Raw genomic sequence first — 23,708 nt, forward strand, 5'->3', positions numbered from 1 at the left:
TGGTGTACAAATTTTTGCTTTGCGTACAAGTTTTTGCTTTTTGTATAGGTTTCTTCTTTGCATACAAACTTCTCCATATCGATATAGCCTTGTTTCTACCTTGCTCACCTCTTATCCCTACCTGAGTGTGCCGTACAACTCTCATCTGGTTGCCTTCACCCATTACAACTTCTCAATGTTTACCTTGTTGTTTTTCAATTTCCATGCTTGCTTCCTTGACATGTACAAATAACTTGGTAAACTTGTTTTATAAATATTTCCAACCCTCCAAGTTAGGTTTTTAATAAAACGCTTTATCAAGTTTATCAAAAATAGTCTATTCCTTACTTTTTTTCTTTTTTCTTTTTGTCTATCTTTTATTTTCTCTCTCCTTTATGTTTTCCACTATTTTTTCATACAAAATTCTTTTCCTATCCTTTTCATTTAAAATTTTTTAATGTTCAATACTTTGAAAAAATCCTTACCTTTCAATTTGAAATGTGAACAATTGTTACTTACCTCCACCTTTTCGCTTTCTATTTTCTTCGTCTTTTTCCTTTGAATTTTTAAATTCCAACTCCTGCATGCTTTTGTCTTCTTCCTCTAATCATGCCCTCATTGCTTTTTGTTTTCACTGATATTTCATATTTTTCTTCTTTCCTTCATTTCATTCCCTTTGGTTGGACGATTGCCAGTATTCCACTCTTCTTACTCCCTACGGGTCCTTTCTTCGTATCGTTGTAGTGTTTGCTACTGACACTACTCTTGGTTCCTTTCCTCCCGTTGGTCTCGTAATTCAATCAAATTTTATGCCAACAACCTTGGAATTGTCCCGAGAAGCTCGAACACTACGTGGTTTACTACGAGTTCGTCACGTACTGTATTCTCAGGGACCACTCTCTCCCAAGCTTCCCTTTGCACGTACTAATCGATCGAAACTTTCCACATGTTTACCAAGTCTTGCGTCAACTGATCTTCCTGTGTTTCTTCCTCGTTGTCACTTTTTGTTACCAGTACTTGTTTTTCAAATGGTCAACCCATTACTCTTGCCTGTCGTCATTCTCGGTCACTCTCAAATCTCCAGGTTCGAATTGGCAATGACACTAAAATGTTTACTCTTGAAGCGATTGTTCTCTAACTTATGTAGAGTAAACACAATATAGTAGAAATAGTAACATACCAGAATAATATTAATTGACAATATTTAACACAACACATGGTATAAAGATATTCCTTATTATCAAGTGTAATGTGTGTACAACCATCCATAAAATGTTTCCCGATACAATACTCCCAACATATATAGTGCATGGCAGTTGGTTAAGACTGCCAACCATTGGCAATTGACACAACCTCTCGGGAACAACTAATTACATTGCCAAGTATACTAACAAAACATAAACAAGACAATATTTATTTATGATGGCAAAACTACCGTCTACAAGAATGTCAGTTATTCGATTTATCCTATACATCAACAAAGTCCAAATGATCTATAGAGAGTCTCAACCATCCTTTTCCTTATTAATATTATCTTGAATTTCCTTAGTATTTACATTACCATGAGAATAACAAGAACCAACTAAAAAAATGTTAAAATTAACTAGATTTTTTAATCTAAAGTATTAAAAGTGTTATTTAAACTTAATTTTTTTTATTGAATTATAAAATTATTTGATTTTTATAAGAACAAGCTTTCCTTTGATTACAACAAATTAATTTCAATGGACACTTAGCAAACCCGCTTGCCAGTTGATTTATGATCATAGTCGGGAAAAAAACGCAAGTCCCTATCTTTGGGTGTTGATTGTTTTCAAACGAAGTTCTTTCACCATGAAAAGTCCCATTCTTTATTTGCTTAAAATTCTCACTAACTACGGTGGGGTATGGGGAATCCCCCGACTCTGGAAAAACAATTCAACGGGCTTTGGAAATAATTGATTAATCGTTGTTGATTCAATTCCCATTCGCAGGAAGATTTTGTCCATGAAATGAAGATGAAGCAAGTGAGCATACTAGGCAAGAAGGTAGTATTGGTACCTTATATGCAGCAACATGTTCCTACATATCATGAATGGATGCAGGATCCTGCTCTTCTACAAGCTACTGGCTCAGAACCCCTTACGCTTGAAGAAGAATATGCAATGCAAGAATCATGGGTTGTAGACCCAAAAAGTAAGTAATCAGTTTCTTTCCATATTTGTTATGCAGTTGGTTTGTTATGGAAGTTGTGCCAGTTGGATGCCATTGTTGATGGAATTTTTAATGTTTTGTTTAAACTGTTATCTGTGCCAACTGGTGCTTTTGTTTATGTAATTTTTACTTTTGACTGTTTTTTGAATTGATTCCAATAGGGAGATCTTGTTACGGGGTTTTAGTGATGGGTGCTTTCTAATTGAATTTGTGCCAGTTGGGTACGCTGGTTGATGGGATTTTTACTGTTGAGTTTCTATTTGCAGAATGCACTTTTATTGTGTTGGATAAGCAAAGGATAATGGGAGAGTTCATCCATGGAGAACCTCATGTTGAAGGTACATTCGCCCCCCCCCCCCCCCCCCCAACCCACTCCCTCTCTCTCGATGGTCATAGTTTTTCTTTGTATTTACAAAAATAAGATTATCTGGTTCGATACACCTTGGATTGGGTTATGGGCAACCTTTAAGGCAGTGGGAGGTATGCTGGGACTGGATTATGCAGAACCATAGCTATAAACATGGGTCATGCTTGAATGTACCTCATAATCATATGATTTGTATGTGTCATGCTAGAATGCACCTCAAAACCATCAGATTCGTAAACATGCATGATGCTTAACTGTATACCATAATCAGTGCAAGGTGCCTTGCCCCATATCTATTAGAGTCATGGGTTGAACCTGGTGGGGAAAGTTTGAACTTGGGTTGATATCTTTTTTTTTTTTTTGGTGACTCAGGGGTATCCCCGTGACCCAGCCTAGAGCCCACCCAACCTTATCTTGGGCTTACTTTATTGCCAAGTTGGGGTTTGAGATGGGGCAAGTTGAGGCGAGACTAGTCCCTTGGGGATATCTTTGTTATTATAAGGAAGTTAAGGTAGTGGAACAACTTCCTCAACACTAACCTTGAGAGAGGTTATGCAAAACTTCTTAGATCTTTACAACAGTTACAAAAACTTAACATAAATAAACATAAATAACATGCATACAACAACACAATGATTTATGTGGGGAAAACCCTTTCGTGAGAAAAACCCAAGCTCCAAAAGCCACCCATAATATTATTGAAAAAACAATATGTTTGCAGAGCTAACTTTTCATAGGAGTATCACCAACATAGATTCATAGGCAATTCAAATACTATTAGACTCTTTGAATACATCACAATACATAGCCATAATGCAATGCCCTTGTAAAATAGGGTTGCCTTGTAGGGCAATCAAAACACACAAAATATCTACTGTTAGATTTGTGACCTTATGATAAACGACAGTGCTCCACGAGGGTTGGGGATAGGTTTTGGGGACTAGGGGACAAAGGACCTAAGTTTGGAGATGTTGGGGAGACAACAGTCGGGGGGTGGTGCTAATATACATATAGTACTTGAAAAACTGGTTACGAAAAGATGTATAAGAATTACATCTCAATTGAAACTCTGACAATTTAGTAAAATAGCAAAATTGCAAATACTAAATAGTAAAATACTAAGATTTCTTAAATACCAAATAAAATCTGACAAATGAAATTGTCAAATTGGAGATTTCTATTATATCGAAAATATCATAAATATGATAACGATGAGTATCATAAAATTGTCATAAAGATGCTTACAATGAGTAGCATGATATCAAAATAAGTACAAAATGCCAAAATGTAGTGAAGGGAAGCCTCTAATCATCTGCAAACTCCTCATCACAGGAACTACTGGACTCCTCACAGTCAAGATCCCCCAAACTAACACCAATTAGCTCTACATCTGAATTGGTAGCATCCTCATCAACTTGTGATGGCTCCTCTGGCTCTACATCACATTGTGTTGCTGGACTCTCTTTATATACAAGTGTCTTGCAGTCAATGAGACACAAAACACTATGTACAACCACAAGCTTTTCTGCTCTCTTAGAGGTAAGTTTGTTCCTCTTAAGAGAGTGGATGAAGTTATACGTAGACCAATTTCTCTCAGCAATTGAAGAACTAGAAATCTGAGATAGAAAACAAATTGCTAGAGTGGTAGTCAAAGATTTTTGACCATGACAATTCCACCACAATAAGTGGGTCCTCTTGTGCCATAGTTGCTATATCCATCTTAGCGGCGTTTGAATAACCCCTAAGAGTGGCAAATTTGGTCCACTTAGTGCAAATTGTGTTGGTATTTTTAGCATCATACATCTTATCAATGCACCTAAAGAACCTTGTCCTGCCCTCATCATCCTAAATCGGTGTAACTCTAGCAGGCCTAGCCTTGTACCATTTAGGATTCAATGCATAGGCAACCATATGCAAGGGAGTGTTGAGCTTGCCCCATCTGCTTTGAATGATTGGCCAAATGTGCTCATTGCAGAATGCTAAAGTGGGGTCCTTCACTCGCACAACAACCATCATCTAGTCAGGCATAGAATCGATGTACCCATACTCCTCTCTGAGGGTAGGTGCATCCCCATCCCCATATCTGATGACCTAGAAAAATGGAGCAATGATGGAGAGTATGTATTTTGCATCACTCCAAAACACGTCACTCTTCACTATCTCCTTCACCCTCCTCTCCTGCTCTGTCTTGGCCTTGGCCCACCTATTCCACTCTATTGTCATAACCATGAGTTGCGGTGCCTTTGACAACTCAATCATTCTCTCCAAGAGAACGAAATAGGATGCATATCTGGTCTCAACTGGTTTTAAGAACTCCTTCTTCGAGAAGGTCCTGAAGAGTGCATGTGAAGTGTGGTGGTTGCAAATAAAAATCTGCACATCTCTCGCATCTGACCACTCCTCTAATCTAGTCAATATTCCGCATGTCTTTGAGTGCATTGTTCATGGCATGCACACAACATGGAGTCCACCAAATATGTCTGTAGGCTGCCTCAATAAGTTTCCCTACAACTCTACATACATGTGCTGCATTTGTCACTACTTGGACCACATTTTGTGGTCCAACCTCCTCAGTAGCCTTCTTGAGGACCTCAAACTGAAAATTAGCATCTTTTCGATGCCTTGTACAATCAACTACTTTGAGAAAGTATGGGCCCTCTGCACATGTAACCATGATGTTGATGAGTGGACGATGGCTAATGTCCGTTCACTCATCCATAACTGTTCACTCCCGAAGGGATTGTTCTTTAACTTACGCAGAGTAAACAAAATATGATAGAAATAGTAACATACTAGAATAATCCCAATTGACAATATTCAACCCAACATATGGCAGAAAGATATTCTTTATTATCAAGTGTAAACTATGTACAATATCCATAGAATGTTTCCCTATACAATACTCCAAACATATATAGTGCCTGGCGGTTGGTTAAGACTACCAATCGTCAACAATTGACACCTCCTCTCGGGAACAACTAATTACATTACCAAGTACTAACAAAATATAACCAAAATATTATTTGTTTATTAGCAGTAGATTTGCCATCTACATCAGCCCCCTGCAAAAAACAAGGTGTCTTCTAGATGACGAAAACAAAATGGGGCTTGACTCTACAAAATCATTGAGAACTAGGAGGATGAGAGAACATCCCTGGAGTGGTCGAGGACGTCAAAAGTTGTTGCTGCAGGTTTTGCACTTGTTCCATTCGTAGTCACAGATCTTGCTCCGCTACAAGATGACGTTGTCCTGCAGTCTTCACCATATACACAACCTCCATGACATCCTTCTCCTTTCATTCCAGCTATGCAGCTACTATTGCAAGACGTTCCTCCAACTCGACCAGTTTGGTGTCTTGGCCTACCACAGTTGCTTTTTGATGCTCCACTTCCTTCTCAAGGGCTGCTCTTAGCTTCTACTCCATGATGCTTTGTATTGAATTGCTAGATCTGTATACAATCAATGGCAATTCCCTATAGGGTGGCGGGAAATGCTTTCAACCAGTAATCATGGTCGTCCTGACCATTTGCCTCTCATATTGTTATGCAATTTTTGCAATGGCATACGGGGTCCTCCGATTTGTCCCCTGTGAATTTAGGGAGTTTTTGCTTCTCCTGGGTGTTTACCATTGTTTTCACTCGGAAGGTATTGTGTGTATTTAACCAAATTGGACCGTCTCGTTCTCGTCTGTGTTCCGGTGCCTCTCTTGCACTCGCGGCCACCCATGAGCTCTCCACATGTCCACCTTTTGCGTCTTCTACACCTTGGTCACCTTCTTCATTTCTATACTCTCTCCTCCCTAGAGTCTTTGGCTCAGGCTCCCCTATTCTCGATTCCTCGGCGAGGGATAGATTCTCGATACGGTGCAAACTGGTTTCAAAACTTTTGGCAACTTCGGTTTGGAGTCTCATTTCTTCCCTTTCATCACATGCTGATTGTATGGATGAGTTGCTAGTACTCTATGTAGACTCGGAGTCTTCGCTTGAAGTAGAGTGTGCAGTTTGGTTACTTGCTTGGTCGGCGAGATCTTCACTTCGTTGTCTGGGAGTGGTAGGTTTCTGGCAACCTCTTTTAACTCACTCCATGTATGCGGTCTCTATCTCTCCTGACAACGGCTTCGGCTAACACCTTGACTACTACTTCTTGTTGGACTCTCCAAACCTTCGACGATTCCCTATAATCGTTGTCTCCTCTCACTTTGCTCTCTTAGGAAGAGAGATCTCCATACTAATTGCTCCTCCTCTTGAGTGTCTTTGTTACATTAGTCCTCATTTGGTCGTAGGGGCATTAATTGTTGGGACGACATCTGCCAGTATCCTGCTCTTCTTCCTCCCTATGGGTCCTTTCTTTGTATCGTAGTAGCATTTGCTGCGATGCTGCTTTTTGTTCCTTTCTTCCTATTGGTCTTGCAGTTCAATCAAATTTCGTGCCAATAGCCTTGGAATTCTCTTGAAAAGATCGAAGACTGCGTGTTTTACTGAGAGTTCGTCGTGTATCGTGCTCTCAGGGATCGCTCTGTCGAAGCTTCTCTCTCTACGTACTGATTGACCGAAACTTCCCATAGGTATGCCAAGTCTTGCTTCAATCAATCTTCTGGTGTTTCTTCCTCATCATTTTCTGTTACTTGTACTCGCTATTCAAATGATCGGCCCATTACTCTGCCATGCTTGTCGCAATTCTCAGGTACTCTTAGATCTCTAGGTTCGAATCGACAACGACGCCAAAATGGTCACTCTCGAAGGGATTGTTCTTTATGCAAACATAATACGATAAAAACGGTAACATACCAGATTAATCCCAATTGACAATATTCAACACAACATATGGCAGAAAGATATTCTTTATTATCAAGTGTAAAGTGTGTACAATATCTATAGAATGTTTCCCGATACAATACTCCAAACATATATAGTGCTTGGCAGCTGGTTAAGATTGCAACTGTCGACAACTGACACATCCTCTTGGGAACAACTAATTACACTGCCAAGTACTAACAAAATATAACCAAAACATTATTTATTTATTAGTGGCAGATTTGCTGTCAATAACTATGCTGCATTGAGACTCTACCCAACATGTCTTCATCTTCTCCATCAAAACATTGATCTTGGAATAGTTATTATCCAAGATCGTGGTCCTTAATTTGGTCTCACTTGGTGGCACATATGATGGTCCCCCCCTTGCCACTATCGATATCATCTCCTTATAATAGAGAGATCGAGCTACATGAAATGGGATGCCATTGGCAAAGAAGAACTTGCCAATGGCATCATCTATCTCATCCTTTAGTTGCACATTGAATGATTCAGCTATGGGGTTACTTTGCAACTTGTGTTTCCCCTTACCTTGTAGTATCCCTTGCTAATTCTGATCCAAATTTGCTGATTAGTGGCTCAAGGAATACTGTCAAACACTTTGTATGTGAAGTTGTAGCTTGCTGATATGAATTTCATTTTGCTGTGTATGCTCTTAAAATCTAAGTTACCGGTACTTCCTAGTTTGCTCCCAAATCCGGATACGATACGTACCGGATTCGGATTCGCCATGGAATCCCTGTGGATTCGAACAGGGTACTGTTTTTTTTAACTTGAAACGTATCCGCGTTTTTAGACACGAACCCCGACGCATCCGATGTAGACGTGGCGATTTCGTAGGGTTTTTTTGCCGAATCTGCACGTGCAAAAATGTCGAAGGTTTTTTCACATCGTTTTAAACCCTAAAGTTAAAAAAATAAGAAGAAACATTCCACGAAAGCACAGGAGGAGGGCACGGGAGCCACGAAAGCATAGAAGGAGGGCACGGGAGCCACGAAAACATAGGAGGAGGCCGCCACGGGTTGCACAGAAGGAGGAGGCCGTCGCCACGGGTTGCACAGAAGGAGGCCGCCACGGGTTGCGGGTTGCACAGAAGGAGGAGGCCGCCACGGGTTGCTGCACGAAAGCATAACAGGCGCGAAGGAGCCACGACAGAGGACGCGCGAAGGAGCCAAGACGGGAGGCAGAGTTCCGCCATTTCGAGCTTGCAGGTAGGTTGTTAAATTTCGAAATTTTTATAATAGTTTGTTAAATTTTTTATTTTTATTATAGTTTGAATTTATTAATTTTAAATCAATTAATAGTTTGTTAAATTAAAACTTAAAAGTTAAAAAAAAAAACCTAATATAAATTAAAAATTACAATTTTTCGATTTTTAATTTTAAATAATAAAAGTTATAAAACTATTTTAATAGGTTAATAATTTATTAATTATTATTATTTTAAATATGAATTATAAATTATTAACCTATTAAAATAGTTTTATAACTTTTATTATTTAAAATTAAAAATCGAAAATTGTAATTTTTAATTTATATTAGGTTTTTTTTTTTAACTTTTAATTTAACAAACTATTAAGTGATTTAAAATAAACAAAGTTCAAACTATAATAATAAATTATAAAACTATTTTGCTAAATGTTAAATATGTAAAATTAAATTTAATAATTTATTTAAAATGAAAGTGAAATTATTATAATATTAATTATGAAAGTAATAACAACATTAAAATTTTTACAAACTTCTAAATTACACAATAAGTAATTAAATATACCTATTTAAAATTTTAAAATAAATTAAATAATAAAACTATTTTGCTAGTTAATAATTTATTAGTTATTATTATTTTAAATATGAATATTTTAATTTTAATGTTGTTATTACTTTCATAATTAATATTATAATAATTTCACTTTCATTTTAAATAAATTATTAAATTTAATTTTATATATTTAACATTTATAATCTATTGTTTAATATTAAATATTAATATTTTTTTTTAAAATTTGTTGTAGAAATCATAATGGCAACGACTTCTAGCTCTACTCCTCAAAGCTCTACTCCTCAACGGACTTTCAAAACTGACCCAAATTCACCTTTATGGAAATATGTCAAAATAATAGACCAAGTAAAAGGTGGTGGAACATTTTTATGGATATGCAAATTCTGTAGTGTGAAAAAAACTAGCTCCTACAGTCGTGTCAAAGCCCATTTTTGTGCCATTCCCCAACAAGGAATCAAACCATGTCTAGGAAAGGATGGAAATGGGATGTCACCTCAAGAAATAGCAGGATATATTAGAGAGCAAGAGGAAGCAAATGCAAGAGTTGGTCGTGCCTCAAACCATCCTTTGTTGACAGGAAGAGGAAGTAGATCAAAGAGGCCCCCTACTTCTCCATCTTATAGCGATTTTCCTGATATCGTGGTAGAGAACCACCCATTCTTGGACCCAATTAGTGAAGAACCTGTTATTGTGAAGAGAAGCAGGGGACCATTAGAGAGAGCATTTAAGAATGATGCTAGAGAGATTGCAGATCAATCCGTTGGAAGATGTCTATATGCAAACGGTTTGTCATTTAATGTGGTACGATCACCATATTGGCAGGATATGTTGAAAAAGGTAAATGAGGCTCCACAAGGGTACACAGGGCCAGGGTATGAGAAGGTGCGTAGCACCTTACTAGCAAAGGAGGTAAAAAACATAGACAATGCATTGGCTCCCATTAGAAATTCATGGAAACAAACAGGGGTGTCCATCATTTCAGATGGATGGAAGGATACCAAAAATCGGCCATTAATTAATGTAATTGCAGTGTGCCCTAAAGGGGCAATGTTTCTGAAAGCTGTGGATTGTGAGGGACAGGTGAAAGATGCACAATTTATTGCTAACATCCTTATACAATACATTCAGGATGTGGGACCTCAAAATGTTGTCCAAGTAATAACGGACAATGCAAAGAATTGTAGAGCTGCAGGTATGTTGATTGAGACACGGTTTGAACACATATTTTGGAAACCTTGTGCTGTCCACTCTCTCAACCTCATGCTACAAAAGATAGGCAGGAAAATAGATTGGATCAAACAAATTTATGTTGAGGCTGAAGAGATCCAAATGTTCATCACAAACCATAACATGTCACAGGCCATTTTCAGATCATTTTCACAGTTGGAGTTGCTAAAGGTAATTGAAACACTTCAATTTTTAAAATCTACATTTCACTTTGATGGTTACTTAATTTTTATTTTTTTATCATGTCTTCTTTGTATTCTAATTTTTATTTTTAATTTTTGAATAGGTTGTCGAGACCCGATTTGCATCCAACACAATCGTCTTGAGGCGACTTGTGAAGGTGCGACAGCCACTTGCTAGCATGGTAATTAGTCAAAGTTGGTCCCTATGGAGGCAATCCAATACTGAAAGGGCAGCAAATGTAAAGCGCATGATCCTAGATGACACTTGGTGGGATCGAGTGGAATATCTTTTGAGTTTCACTGAGCCCATCATGAGTATGATCCGTTATACTGACATGGATCACCCATGTTTGGGAGAGGTATATGATGGCATTGACTCGATGATTGAGAAAATGAAAGCCATCATCAATGCAAAAGAGCAAGATCCCGAAGAAACTTTCTTCAAAGAGGTTCAATCAATTTGTGTTGAGCGGTGGAACAAAATGACCACCCCACTACATCTTCTTGCATTTGCATTGACTCCCAAATTTTATAGTGATGAAATGCTTGCTAAGCCATCAAGGGTACCACCATATAGAGATTCAGAAGTTAGTGAAGGGTGTAGGACAGCACTTACTAAACTCTTCCCAGATTCTGAAATGGAGGATTTAATGACAAGTGAGTTTGCTGATTTTGTAGCCTCCAATGGTCAAAGTGTTTCCACTCTCCGTGACAAGTATAAAAAGGATTCTCATGCTTGGTGGTACCTCAATGGCCATACATCACCAAACCTTCAAACTCTTGCAATCAAAGTTTTATTGCAAGTAAGTTTCTTAATTTTTATTGCTCTCTAAATTTAGATTTTTTACTATTTTATAATTGTCACCCTCTCACTTTGTGTCAATTATTCAATAGGTTGCTAGTTCCTCTTCATCTGAGTGAAATTGGAGCACATACTCCTTTATCCACTCAGTGAAATGCAACCGACTGGCAGCAAGTAAGGCAGAAGAGCTCGTTTATGTGCATTCAAACTTGCGCCTTCTTACTCATAAACAAAATGAGTATAAGGATGGGAGCACAAAGTTTTGGGATGTAGATCCAGAGTGAACTGATTTGGATTTTTCAGCTGCCACACAATCTTTACTTTCTGGGGACTCTGATAGCCAATGTGCTGCTAGTGCAAGTGGCAGTGAGGCTGCATGTGGTTCCAGTACTCTACCTACATCATCTAATGTCAATGATGATGTTGATCTTGATCTTCCTAGTGACCCATATGATGCTATTGCTGATTATTAGTTGTGTTATTTTATTGTTGAACGGTTGAGCCAGTGAACAATGAATTCGATATCTATCATAACATTCAAAGTTTGTAATTTTGTTATAGACTTATAGTTATATCAATATGAATCATATATGATAGTTCCAAGTTTTGTTTAGCATATGGATGATATGTGGGATTCTAAATTTAATTTTTGTTTCTACTTATTAGAGTGTATATATGTATATATTTATGATTTTTACATTTTTTTGTACGGACGTACCCATACGTACCCAGGCCCCCCTAAAAAAATTGCCGTACCAGCGTACCATACCCACGTACCCGTACCCGTACCCGTACCGGAAACTTAGCTTAAAATCGAGTAGAAATGATGCAGATGCTTTGAAATGAATGTCAAAAGATCTAACAATAAGCTGAGAATGAAATGCACTTGTTTTTACTCTTTCCAAATGCAAATACATGAGTTCCTAAGGTAAAATGCATACCTACAGCCAAGTAGCATTTTCACAAACACTTGGCATGTAAACTAATGTGCATCTACAGCAATAAGGAATTACATCGAACATTTATTATGCATCCTTATGATTGAAGTGTTCATCTGCAGCATTGGGCATTTGATCAAACACTTGCTATGCAATTCCTATAATGTAATGTTGACTTTCGGCTAGTGACTTTTAGACAAACAGTTGTCTTGCATACTAAAATGAATGCTATAGACAAATACCCAAACTGAAATCTTTAATCATGGCTAACGGCATTTTGTCAAACAATAGGTATGCAACCTTATTCCTCCTTAATGAAATATGTAGGCGACTGGTTACAAATGGACCACAAGTACCAAGACTCTTGGCTTACAATAAGATCAAATGTCATCACAGTTCTGATATGAAATATGCAGCTACAGCTATTCTATAGCAGCGACCCTTACAATGTAAAATGACCAACTAATTAATGCAAAATATGATGAAGAACTTGGAAGTCATATGCCAATGGTATTGAAGTTGAGATGGCAAAATTTTTCTACAATGGCCTACAATTATGAAGCCCTCTAGATGCTAAATTGACCCTTCCAAGGCTGCCACCCTTGTTCTGGAAATGCAAACCAAAAATGTTACCAAGCTCTCTCTTTAATATAGCTGTCTCAAGTCTGCAGATGAAAACCCTACAATAATCTGCTCAAACACTGAATAAAACTCCTCCTTAATGCACAAATTGAACCTTTGGATGAAGTCCACGATCAAGCAATGATTCAATTGATAGTTTCACAGCCTCAAGATTGCTAAACATTGAAGAGGTTACGTTCTCCAATGATGAATATGGGAGAAAACCATTGTCTTCTTCCACAGTTCATGAATGAAGAAATAACAAATGCTCAATAGATTGCCTAATTCGACCTCCTTGAGGTAAATTTATAATATTCTCTTCAAGAAGTGCGATTTCCCTCAAAAAGCACATTTAAAACATATTAAATGTTATATCATTTGCACTTAGGAAATCTTGTAATATTTCCTTGAAGTTGGTGCCCATAATTAATTAATTATATGGCCCCCTTTTAATGATAACTTAACCCTCAACTTAAAGTGCAAATATAACACTATTTTATAATATGCCTTTAATGATTAATTATTAATAAAGTATTACTTTATTAATAATTAGAATAACATAACTTAATGAATACTTATTATTTCTCGATTCCGTTTGAACCAGGGAGTCAACCATTGCATCCACTACACATCCAACTGCCTTACTAAAAATAGTAAGGGTCCCTCTCAATCAATCACTGACTTACTATAAATAGTAAGTGTGTAAAACTGCGTCAAATAAAGACCAAACTGAACCAAACGAAGAGCAATCCTAAACACTTCTGACCTCCGGAAAGGGAATAAGCCTCCTGCACTGCCAACTGGGACCCTCTAACCATCCGTCTTAGCCTACGAGGGCCAATAATAGGCTAATCCAATCATAAACCATATCATCCCAAAAAGGGGACATTACAGTCTGCTCTCCCTGAAATTGCTTGTCCCCAAGCAATCTCAGAAACAAAATAACACACTAGTCCACCTGGGTCCCAAGGGAAGAACTGTGTAATGTCCCTGCTGATACCAACTAGCTCCTATAACACCAACATCAGAATAACTGACAGTACCTGCCGAACCAAATCAATACCAACAACTGGTGTCACAGGAGGAGACAACTCAAAGGGAAGCAACTCAGAAGGTTGACAAAGTTTACTTCCCAAAACTGCGCAAGGTTTACTAACATACACGCTATCTTACACATGGGCAACTGAACTATGCATCCGAAAAGGGTCATGCACATGAGGATCAAAAGTAAAACTACAATCACTCTTCATTGTGTAAACACCTGAAAACTCCGTAACAAACCCTGTCTGAAATCCTGATGCATTGGAAGGATCCCAAACACTATGATCATTGCTCATCTCAGGACCGGGGTCAAAAGAGTGGTCAACATCTAACTCAAAGAGAGGATTATCATAAGACATTGTAGCATCTGCCTCAAACAAGGGATTGTTCACAAATTGAACAATACCTCCATGCTGATCCAAATCATACAACTTTGAACCCCTGGAGTCATGAGCGAACGTGAACTCCTCTTGGATCATCTCACGCTCCTCCTGAATAATCTCATGCTCTATCTTCCTGTCAGTAAACTCTTGGTAGGTGGTAATAAGATTATGCTGGAGAGTAAGCATGCTGTGATGCCACCAGTCATGCGCTAATCCATCCAAGTGACGATTGTGGGATTCATTGCCAACCAATGAATTTTCTGATTTATTTTCCAAGGTTTGATTAGCAAAATCAGACTTGCTGTGGCATGAATTTGCATCATATAATTAATTTCTAACACCCAAATCTTGAGTGTCAACACTAGGGAACTCCATACATCCATCTTTCACACATGGAATGACGGTTACCTCATGATAGTGCACAGAACTTTGATTGCTGCTACAAATATCAGAACTGTTAGAGCTTGTATCCTCTGCACATTCCTCATCCTTGACGCTTCCAACTTGCGTGCCCACATTTTCGTCATTTACTAACACATCTACATCATGATTAAGTTCAAAAGTTTGGTTGCAGTGTAAATCAGCATGTGTATAAGTCTCCTTAATCTCAATGGCTTCATCATGGGATCCTCTTTGTCCTTCCAAATGATGTGACTCATGAACCCCCAACATCTTCATGCAACATGTGACTCATGAACCCCCACACATGATGTTGCTTATCATGAGGTGAGTGATGTAGATACAACCTCATATCACAGTGCGGATTTTGGGTCAGAACACTTGCATGGGAGCTTGCGTACTATCTCTCTCATTATTAAGGGGAGAAGGAAGATAGAGCATGAGATTATTTAGGAGAAGGAGCATGAGATGATCCAGGAGGAGTTCGCGTCCGCTTATGACTCTAGGGGTTCAGAGTTGTATGACTTGGTTCAGCATGGAGGTATTGTTTAGTTTGTGAACAACCCCTTGTTTGAGGCAGATGCTAAATTGTCTTATGATAATCCCCTTTTCGAGTTAGATGTTGATCACTCTCTTAACCCTAGACCTGAGATGAGCATTGATTGTAGCGTTTGGAACCCTTCCAATGCATCGGGTCTTTAGACAGGGTTTGCAGAGGAGTTTTCAAGTGTTTACACAAAAGTTCCCAGACTCGGACTCGGCTTAGACTCGGCAAGGCCGACTTGACTTGTGACTCGGCAATGACTCGGCAAAATTAAAAAAACCCTTGAAATTTAGAGATTTTTAACGATTTAAAACTTGTTTCATGCACCCATTATTGAATAAAGCTTAAAGACACTATAACATCATCAAATATAAGCTAATTTGATCACATACATAAACATACATCCATCACATGTGTAGAAATGTAAATTGTAGCTGAAGGAAATAGAAAACATACATATATAGAATTATAAATGTTGTCAAATGTATATAAAATCCATCACATCAAATTTTCCCAAACATATATGTAATTGTAAACAAAAACAAGTCTATGGCTCAGGCTCTAGCTCATCCTCAACCTCAACCTCAGAGTAGTCTGTCTGCCTCCTACAAAGGCGTCTAAGGTAGGTCTTGGATGACTGAGTAGCCATAGTCTCCGCCTGTGAAGTGCCACAATGATCAACATCACTTGTGCTTGTGCCGGATCGTGCTCTATCCTCCTCCTCTGCCATAGCCACAGCCTCAGTCTCTCTGTCTACCTGGTCAACCCACTCATGGTCCTCCTTAGTGAAGACGAGATTGGTAGACTCAGTGATCCACTCAGACTTTGGATCGATCTCCGCTGGAGTGATCGGAGAGGAGTCAGTGTCCAAAATTTGTTTGGTCCTAAGACAGAGGTTGTAATGAACAAAAACAAGATCATTCAACCTTTGCACAGACAATCTATTACGCCCGTTCGAGTGGATGTGCTTGAATATGGACCAATTGCGCTCACATCCAGAAGCGTTGCATGGCTGATTATGGATGGCTGCATGGCGAGTCTTGGAGCTCAGACTCGACGAGTTTTGCCATAACTCGCCGAGTTCAAGTCACGAGTTGTCAAAACTTGCCGAGCTTGGCTCGACTCGCCAACTCGGCAAACTCGCCCGACTCGTGGCGAGTTTTGATAATCTGGTTTACACAATGATGAGTGCCTATAGTTTTACTTTTGATCCTCATGTGCATGACCCCTTTCGGATGCATGGTTCAGTTGCACGTGTTAGATAGCGTGTATAACAGTTCACCTTGTGCAGTTTTGGGAAGTAAACTTTGTCAGCCTTCTGAGTTGCTTCCTTTTAAGTTTTCTCCTCCTATGACACCAGTTGTTGGTATTGATTTGGTTCGGTAGGTACTGTCAGTTATTCTGATGTTGGTGTTACAGGAGCTAGTTGGTATCAGCAAGGACATTACACAGTTCTTTCCTTGAGACCCGGCTGGACTAGGTGTTATTTTGTTTCTGAGATTGCTCGGGGACAAGCAATTTCAGGGAGGGTGGATTGTAATGTCCCCTTTTTGGGATGATATGGTTTATGATTGGATTAGCCTATTATTGGCCCTCGTAGGCTAAGACTGACGGTTAGAGGGTCCCAGTTGGAAGTGCAGGAGGCTTATTCCGATTCCGGAAGTCAGAAGTGTTTAGGATTGCTCTTCGTTTGGCTCAGTTTCACACACTTACTATTTATAGTAAGTCAATGGTTGATTGAGAGGGACCCTTTCTATTTTTAGTAAGGCATCTAGATGAACAGTGGACGCAATGGGCTACCCTATGGTGTTTGCAGAATTGAGAAATAAAGGTTATTATTGGAGTTATGATATTTTAATTATTATTAAAGTTATATTTTAATAATAATTAACTATAAGTGAATAATAATGATTAATATTTGGACTTTATAATATAAGGTACATTTAATGAAATAAAATCAAATATTAATACAAAAGTTATATCTTAGTGTTATATTTGCACTTTATAACTCAAGGGTCCATTAATCATTAAAAGGGGGCCATGTTATTTAATTATTTAGGCGCCTAAACCAAGGAGGATATTAATTGTAAATAAAGTGCAAACTTGGTAATGTTATTAAATGATTTAAAAGGTGCTTTTTAGAGGGAAGTCGACCCTTTCATGATAAATATATAAAGTGCCAAGAGAAGATCGAATTCATTATGATTGAGCATTTGTTATTCCTCTTTCTTGGGTGGTGGGAAAAAACCAAGGGTTTCCAGCACTTCTAGCCATTGGAGAACATCAATTCTTTAGTGTTTGTGCAATTTTGAGGCTGTGAGATACCAGCTGAGATTATTACCTGATTGTGGGCTTCATCCAGGAGTCCAATTTGTGCTAATAGGTGGAAGATTTCATCTAGGGTTTGAAGGATTGGGAGGTATATCTACAGCAGACCTGGAGATTCATATTGGCTGCCATTTTACAACATGAAATCAAGCATTTAATTGGCAGATTATATACAGCTACAGCAGGGACATATTTCTTTAGATTCTTCATTTTGGAGGCATCTTCATTGCTGCTAGGTCTCCCTTAGCATCATCGATTTATAACAGCATATTACTCCAGGTTCATTACTTGCATTTTTATATGTCTAAAGGAATAAATCTGATCGCTGCCATCAATAGTGTTGTAGGTGCACACTTTATATCAGTCATTGGAATGACCTTTGATTGTAAGCCAAGTATCTTAGCATCGCATTTAGATCAGTTGTATATCAGCATTATACTTGGATTGCATCTTAAGAAGGAGATACAAGGTTGCATGCCATATGTTTGTCTAAATGTCTATTAGCTGTAAGTGTCTTTTGCTGTACCTTTGTATTGGGCTGAATAGATGCATGCCAAGTGTTCGATGATTTGTCAAGCAGCTGTAGTTATTATTTTTAGTCACTTATATGCATGTAAAAAGTCAAAATCAGTTGACATATCATTTCTATGACATTGTTAGTCAATCTTTCATGGTTAGAGGCATTCAAAAACATCAATTGCAGCATACAATACCGAAACAATACAAACAGAAACTCATAACAACAAGTTCAAACATTGTATGCAAAGTGTTCTTCAATATTCCTTGAGGGTTTAACCGACAACTTGAGATCAGATTAGTCAAGGGGTACCGCAAAAATAATCCCCTTCTGCGATTGCACAAAGAGGGATCTCATACACCAACTTCTTGTTTTGCGTGGTGCGACTTAAATGTTTACCTTTACCTTTATATTTAGCCCTTTGTTATTTTGCAAGGGTTGCTTCCTTCTGTCTCCCTTGTTCAGAACAATGTTTGTATTCGGAGACTAGTTTACTCTCTATTAGGATCTCCATAGATCAACTCCCTCTATATTATCTTTGAATTCCTCTCCTTGTTTTGATTAGAGGGGAAAATAGTTTTTGAGGGGACCAGAAATCCCGTACAATAGGTTTTGAAGGGACCCGAAACCCTTGGATCAGACAAGGATCTGCTGCTTGAAAAAAACAGCTGTCAAAAGATACAACAATGAAAACCAGCAGCCCAAACTCAGCCTAGAAACAAAGAAAAAACAGTGAGACCAAGTTGAAAAGGAGGAAGGCCAAAGCCTTACACAACAAGGGTTTTAACAAGGCACCCTTAACCTTAACATAGAGAAAACATGGGTTTTTCTAGGTCCCCATAACCTGATTTTTTTGATCTCAAAGCCACAACAATTAGATTCTTGATGATACACATACAAGCACAACCTGAGACCAAGGGGTTTTGAAAGGCTCCCCAAACCTTTATATTGGGTTTTAAAATGGCTCCCATAACCAACATAGGGTTTTTCCAGGATCCCTCAACCACAATAATGGGTTTTAACAAGGCTCCCATAACCTTAATCTTGAGGACAAGCAGATCTGAGATAGCCAAACCCTTCAAGAACTCCACCTCAAAATGAGAAGAAGGGGAGAGAACATCAAACAAAGCGGCCTCAAAACCCATACAACCGAGAAACAACTCACCAACTGTAGTCCACCAGCATCTCCTAACAACACTCACAACATCCAACTCCACCTCAATAGAAGGGTCTTCCTCTGAACACACCATCTCCACCTCAATAGAAGAAAGAGCCACCTCAATAGGAAAATCCAAAGAAAACCAGAGATGCTGAGAATGAGACAGGAGGAAGAGAAGCAACACAAACCCTTCAAACACCAAGAGAGAGGACTCCACCAATAACCCCACCTCCTTAGGGGAAAAAAGCCAGAGAAACGGAAACCTGGTGAAGAAGGCAGCAATGCATCCAACCATCAGAAACATGGCCAAATCTGTGAAGAGACAATCGGAACAAAGAAAAGCACCATAGGAGCAACGTCGCGAATACCAGCCAAACCCACACTATTGGACAAGAAGGGAGGATCCAAAGCTCCACAAGAGGTAGCCCCCAAGAAGAAGAGCATCAACCCCAAAGGGGGAAGCAATGAAGACCTCCCAAATAGGGTTGTCCACCAAACCACCAGCGTTCTCGAAACCAGGAACGTCAACATCCTTCACAGAAAACCTGACAGCACACCTTCTCCAACAGCCACTAACCAAAAACCCAGCAATAGGACGACCGTCGTGCTCAAGGCTATGAGCAAAAACAGAGGGCCAGATGAAACAAAGGGGGCAGCCCCAAGCCAGGAGAACAACACCGCAATAGGGGGAGCAAGAACGAACACCCCAGACAAGGTCAACCCCATCGCCATCACCCTCTCCTTCATCTGAATCAACTGCATCCTCTGTCGAAACCCTCGCAGAACTCCTTTGCCCGCTCTTGCCCGCTTCCTCATTTCAAATGAGAGTTCCAATCCATTAAATTCCTCTCCTTGTTTACTTCCTAAGCACAAAGTGTTTAATATAGCATACATGAAGGTCATATTTTAGTGGCATATCAATATCACACAGATGGCCTTTTATGTTGTATGTTGCTAATTGATTGTTGATGACACCATCATTAGATGCATGGCCTTTGTGTTACTCTTTCTTTGTTAAGAAAATGGTCCTGTCAAAGACACATTTCAAGTTGACAATATTTGCTTCGTTTATTGGTTCCTTTAGGGTGGTTGATAGGGCTGCTGATCTATCTTTTTCATATTCTTTTATAGATTGCAGCTAGCCTTGACATCCTTCTATGGTCTCGTTTAGCCATATATTCTTTGGTTAGGGGGCAACCTTGCTTATGGCTACTTGTAATATTTTCATTATATGCTGTTTTCTTCCTGCACGTGTATGGTTCATGCATTTTGTTCATCCATTGTACTTGGATTTTTATTATTGTTGTTGTTTTAGCTGGTAGAATAACCTTTTTGTTTCTGTTGTTTAACTGATTCTTTCTTCTTTTCTTATCAATTTCATTACATAATACATGATTAATTCTCTCTGTTTGTATAAGGTCTTTTGGAAAGTGGCATTACTGCCAGAAATCTGAATTTTTTGTTTAGATGTACTTGAGCTAGCATTAGCCTAGGTGCTAACTTCAGTACCTATGATGCCTTTATTTTAGATAATTTTGCAGGTCAAGCTTTTGTACGAAGATAATTTATATTTCTCAGGTCAAACTTGCCTATGCCACACCTAAGAGGATTACGTGAATAAGTTTTTCAAAATTAATTTGTTTTTCTTTTGTACTGCATTTTGTTTCATCGTTTATGAATATGCTTAGGGTGCAGCTGATAAACAAGAATTGTCTTTGGTGTTTAGCCATGGCTGGTGATGTGAATCTTTATATGAATGATCCTGATGATTTACAAACAGCAGAGATTGAAATTATGATTGCAGAACCCAAAAGGTACATTTACATCTCTTGGACAGATTTCCTTACTCTCTAAGTGTGTGCATGCATTTGGGCTAAATTTCCAATATACTTCTTCTGTGTATTTGCATCATATGAGATGTCCAACCTTGAAGGGAAAAGGAACAAAATTAATCTGATGGTGACGAGAGTTTATTTCTGATGAAAATATTTCTACAAAAACATTTTACCAAAGGTTACAATGCTGCACAGTGCAGGGTATGGACACATGGCACATCCTTCAAATTGGCAATTACTTGGTTACACAGCTTTAATAATTATACTGAAACCTCAGACTTGAAAGTTGAAATTTAGTTCATCACAAAACTTAATAAATCAAAACTATCATGCCATATTGTATAAATAATACCTTAAATTATATCACGAAACCCTTCTGCATGCAGTGATACACTTAAAATCCTTTATAAATCTTGTCAATACTGGTTGAAAAACATAGCAAATATCAATTAGTTGGCTGTAATGTAATGTCAACAGTAATATGTGTTTTCTAATTTTTATTTGATCTTTTAGTGTTTTCAATAAGGTGTATCTGAAACTAGGGAAAATGTGTTGGGTGTGTTTGGGATGCATCAGGCTGCTCTGGGCATGGATTTGGGTGCAGGTCAAATTTGGTTGGGCGCAGGCATTGTGACCACCTTACATTTTTGTTTTATTTTATATAATAAAAGATAAGAAATAGGTATTACACTTGAACCAGCAATAGAATATTGGCTCTAAAGGATTTCTGCTATGGATCATGATGCCAACAAAGTATGCATGCCTAACACACACACATCATAACCATAATTCCAGGCAACATATCTGACACCTGAACTCATAAGTAAAAAGATCTCTGCTACATCCAAATCTGCTATAATTTGTTACAGATACTAAATGCATGGAAATGCATGGATGTTGTGAAAACATCAAGGAGCACTATAAGATTCATATATGTACAAGAATAAGGAATAAACATTTTAAAAGGTTCTAGAGCTTCTGAAATGTGAAAAATTGCTGAAAATGACATCGAGGACCTAATTAGGCCTTTTAGATGATTAATGCCACTACAACAGATTGTATGCATATGGCATGACAGTAGAACAGAGTAAATCTGGTGGACTTGCATTCTCTCAGCTGATAGATGAAGTAAAGAGTATAAATGGGTTTTACCATTTTACTATGTCAAACATTGATTAAGTACAAACTCATTCAATATTCCACTATTCAAGCTAAACACTTCTCTTATATTTATATATACATATACATATACATTGAATAAGTTAACAAAAAGGTTACAAACTATATAATAATAAGGGCAATACGGCCAAGCATCAAATTACTTGTTAAGCTTAGGATCCAACCAAGAACACCTAGGAACCAAGTGATCAAAATCTGGAGCTAAAGGCAAAATTACTACAGATGTATCAAGTCAACGTCATAAACAGTGTCTAGAAAAATCATATCACCCACAGATGTATCAGATGTATCAAGTCAACGTCAAGCAACTTCTTGATGAGATTTTGTGTGTAAACTGTTAAGAGTAATTAGGATATCACCTTAGTAATTTATTAATTAATCATTAATTATTTAGGTCCTTTATTAATTTATTATACTTAAGTTAAACTTAGGAGTGCTTTTCTATTATTAGATTGAGCTAATTATGGGTCAAGTTGTCTCAAGTCTGTTGTCCTCATTTTTGTAAATAAAAAATGAGGGCAACCCCTTTGAGTTTTTGTTAAAATTCATCTTTTAAGTCTTTTTGCACGCTTCCCAAGGTTGAAACTTGTTTCAAATCTTGCTTATTTTGGGTGTGTGCCTCTCTTTGATCTTCTTTGGTTAGTTTTTGTTTGTTTTAGTCTTCTTTTTTGCACCTTTAAGTGCAAAATCGGGTTTCAGAGACTACATTGCAAGCTGGGGGTATTTTTAGTCATATTGCAAGTGAAACATGTCCACTTGTAATCGGGTCTATAGGACCCGATTACAAGTTGGATAGGTGTTAGTTGTTTTGACATGTGTTTTTGGGTCCCTAAAACCCGATTACACATAAGATCCTTTTCTTTCAAGTGAAACATGTTCACTTGTAGTCGGGTTTCTAATCCATGACTACAAGTTGGATCTTTTAATTTGAAAGTTGCAAGTTAGTAAGCATTTGCAGTCTTGTAAATATAACCCGACCTCAAGTTATGTTGATCGCTCAAAACACAAACTTGCATCAAGCATCAAATGACCCGATTCCCTCTTTCTCTCTTCGCGTTTTTGACGGGGATCATTAATGTTTCAGACTTTGATTTCAAAGAGGAATGTTCTTATTTTGAATTGCCTATTTGAAGGGTTTAGAATGTCATTTCTTCTTCAAACGCTGCATTGGTGGTTTGAGTAATTGTTGCTAAAGGCTTCACATTTTCAGGTATGTATTACCTTCTTCTTCTTTGTTGTTTTCTCTTGGGTTCTTGTTTATGTTCTTTTGCATTGTCTTTGGTTGCTGAATCATGAGTGTTTTTGAATTGATGTCTTAAGGCAAGAGCGTGTTTTTCTCTTGCATTTTGGTGTTAAGTTTACCCATATTCATGGCTCGCTTTTCATGCATACATCTCCTCAGTTTGTAAATACATCT

The 23,708-nt window shown here is 38.1% G+C and overlaps 1 protein-coding gene across 4 annotated transcripts in view; it reads left to right on the forward strand.

Moving 5' to 3' along the window:
- The first annotated feature begins 1,803 nt into the window (after nucleotides 1-1,803).
- Nucleotides 1,804-23,708, forward strand: part of LOC131066008 (GCN5-related N-acetyltransferase 9) — a 66,029-nt gene continuing 44,124 nt past the window's right edge. The window contains exons 1-3 of one of the 4 annotated variants that reach the window (XM_058000679.2): nucleotides 1,807-2,154; nucleotides 2,439-2,510; nucleotides 21,004-21,091. In XM_058000679.2, coding sequence (XP_057856662.2) covers nucleotides 1,971-2,154; nucleotides 2,439-2,510; nucleotides 21,004-21,091 — 344 coding nt within the window. In that variant the 5' untranslated portion in view covers nucleotides 1,807-1,970. Of the gene's footprint in view, nucleotides 2,155-2,438; nucleotides 2,511-21,003; nucleotides 21,092-23,708 lie in introns of all 4 variants that reach the window. The other 3 variants (XM_058000680.2, XM_058000681.2, XM_058000682.2) reach the window with 3 other exon arrangements.

The sequence above is a fragment of the Cryptomeria japonica genome, chromosome 3 (assembly GCF_030272615.1).
Source record: "Cryptomeria japonica chromosome 3, Sugi_1.0, whole genome shotgun sequence".
NCBI lineage: Eukaryota > Viridiplantae > Streptophyta > Pinopsida > Cupressales > Cupressaceae > Cryptomeria > Cryptomeria japonica.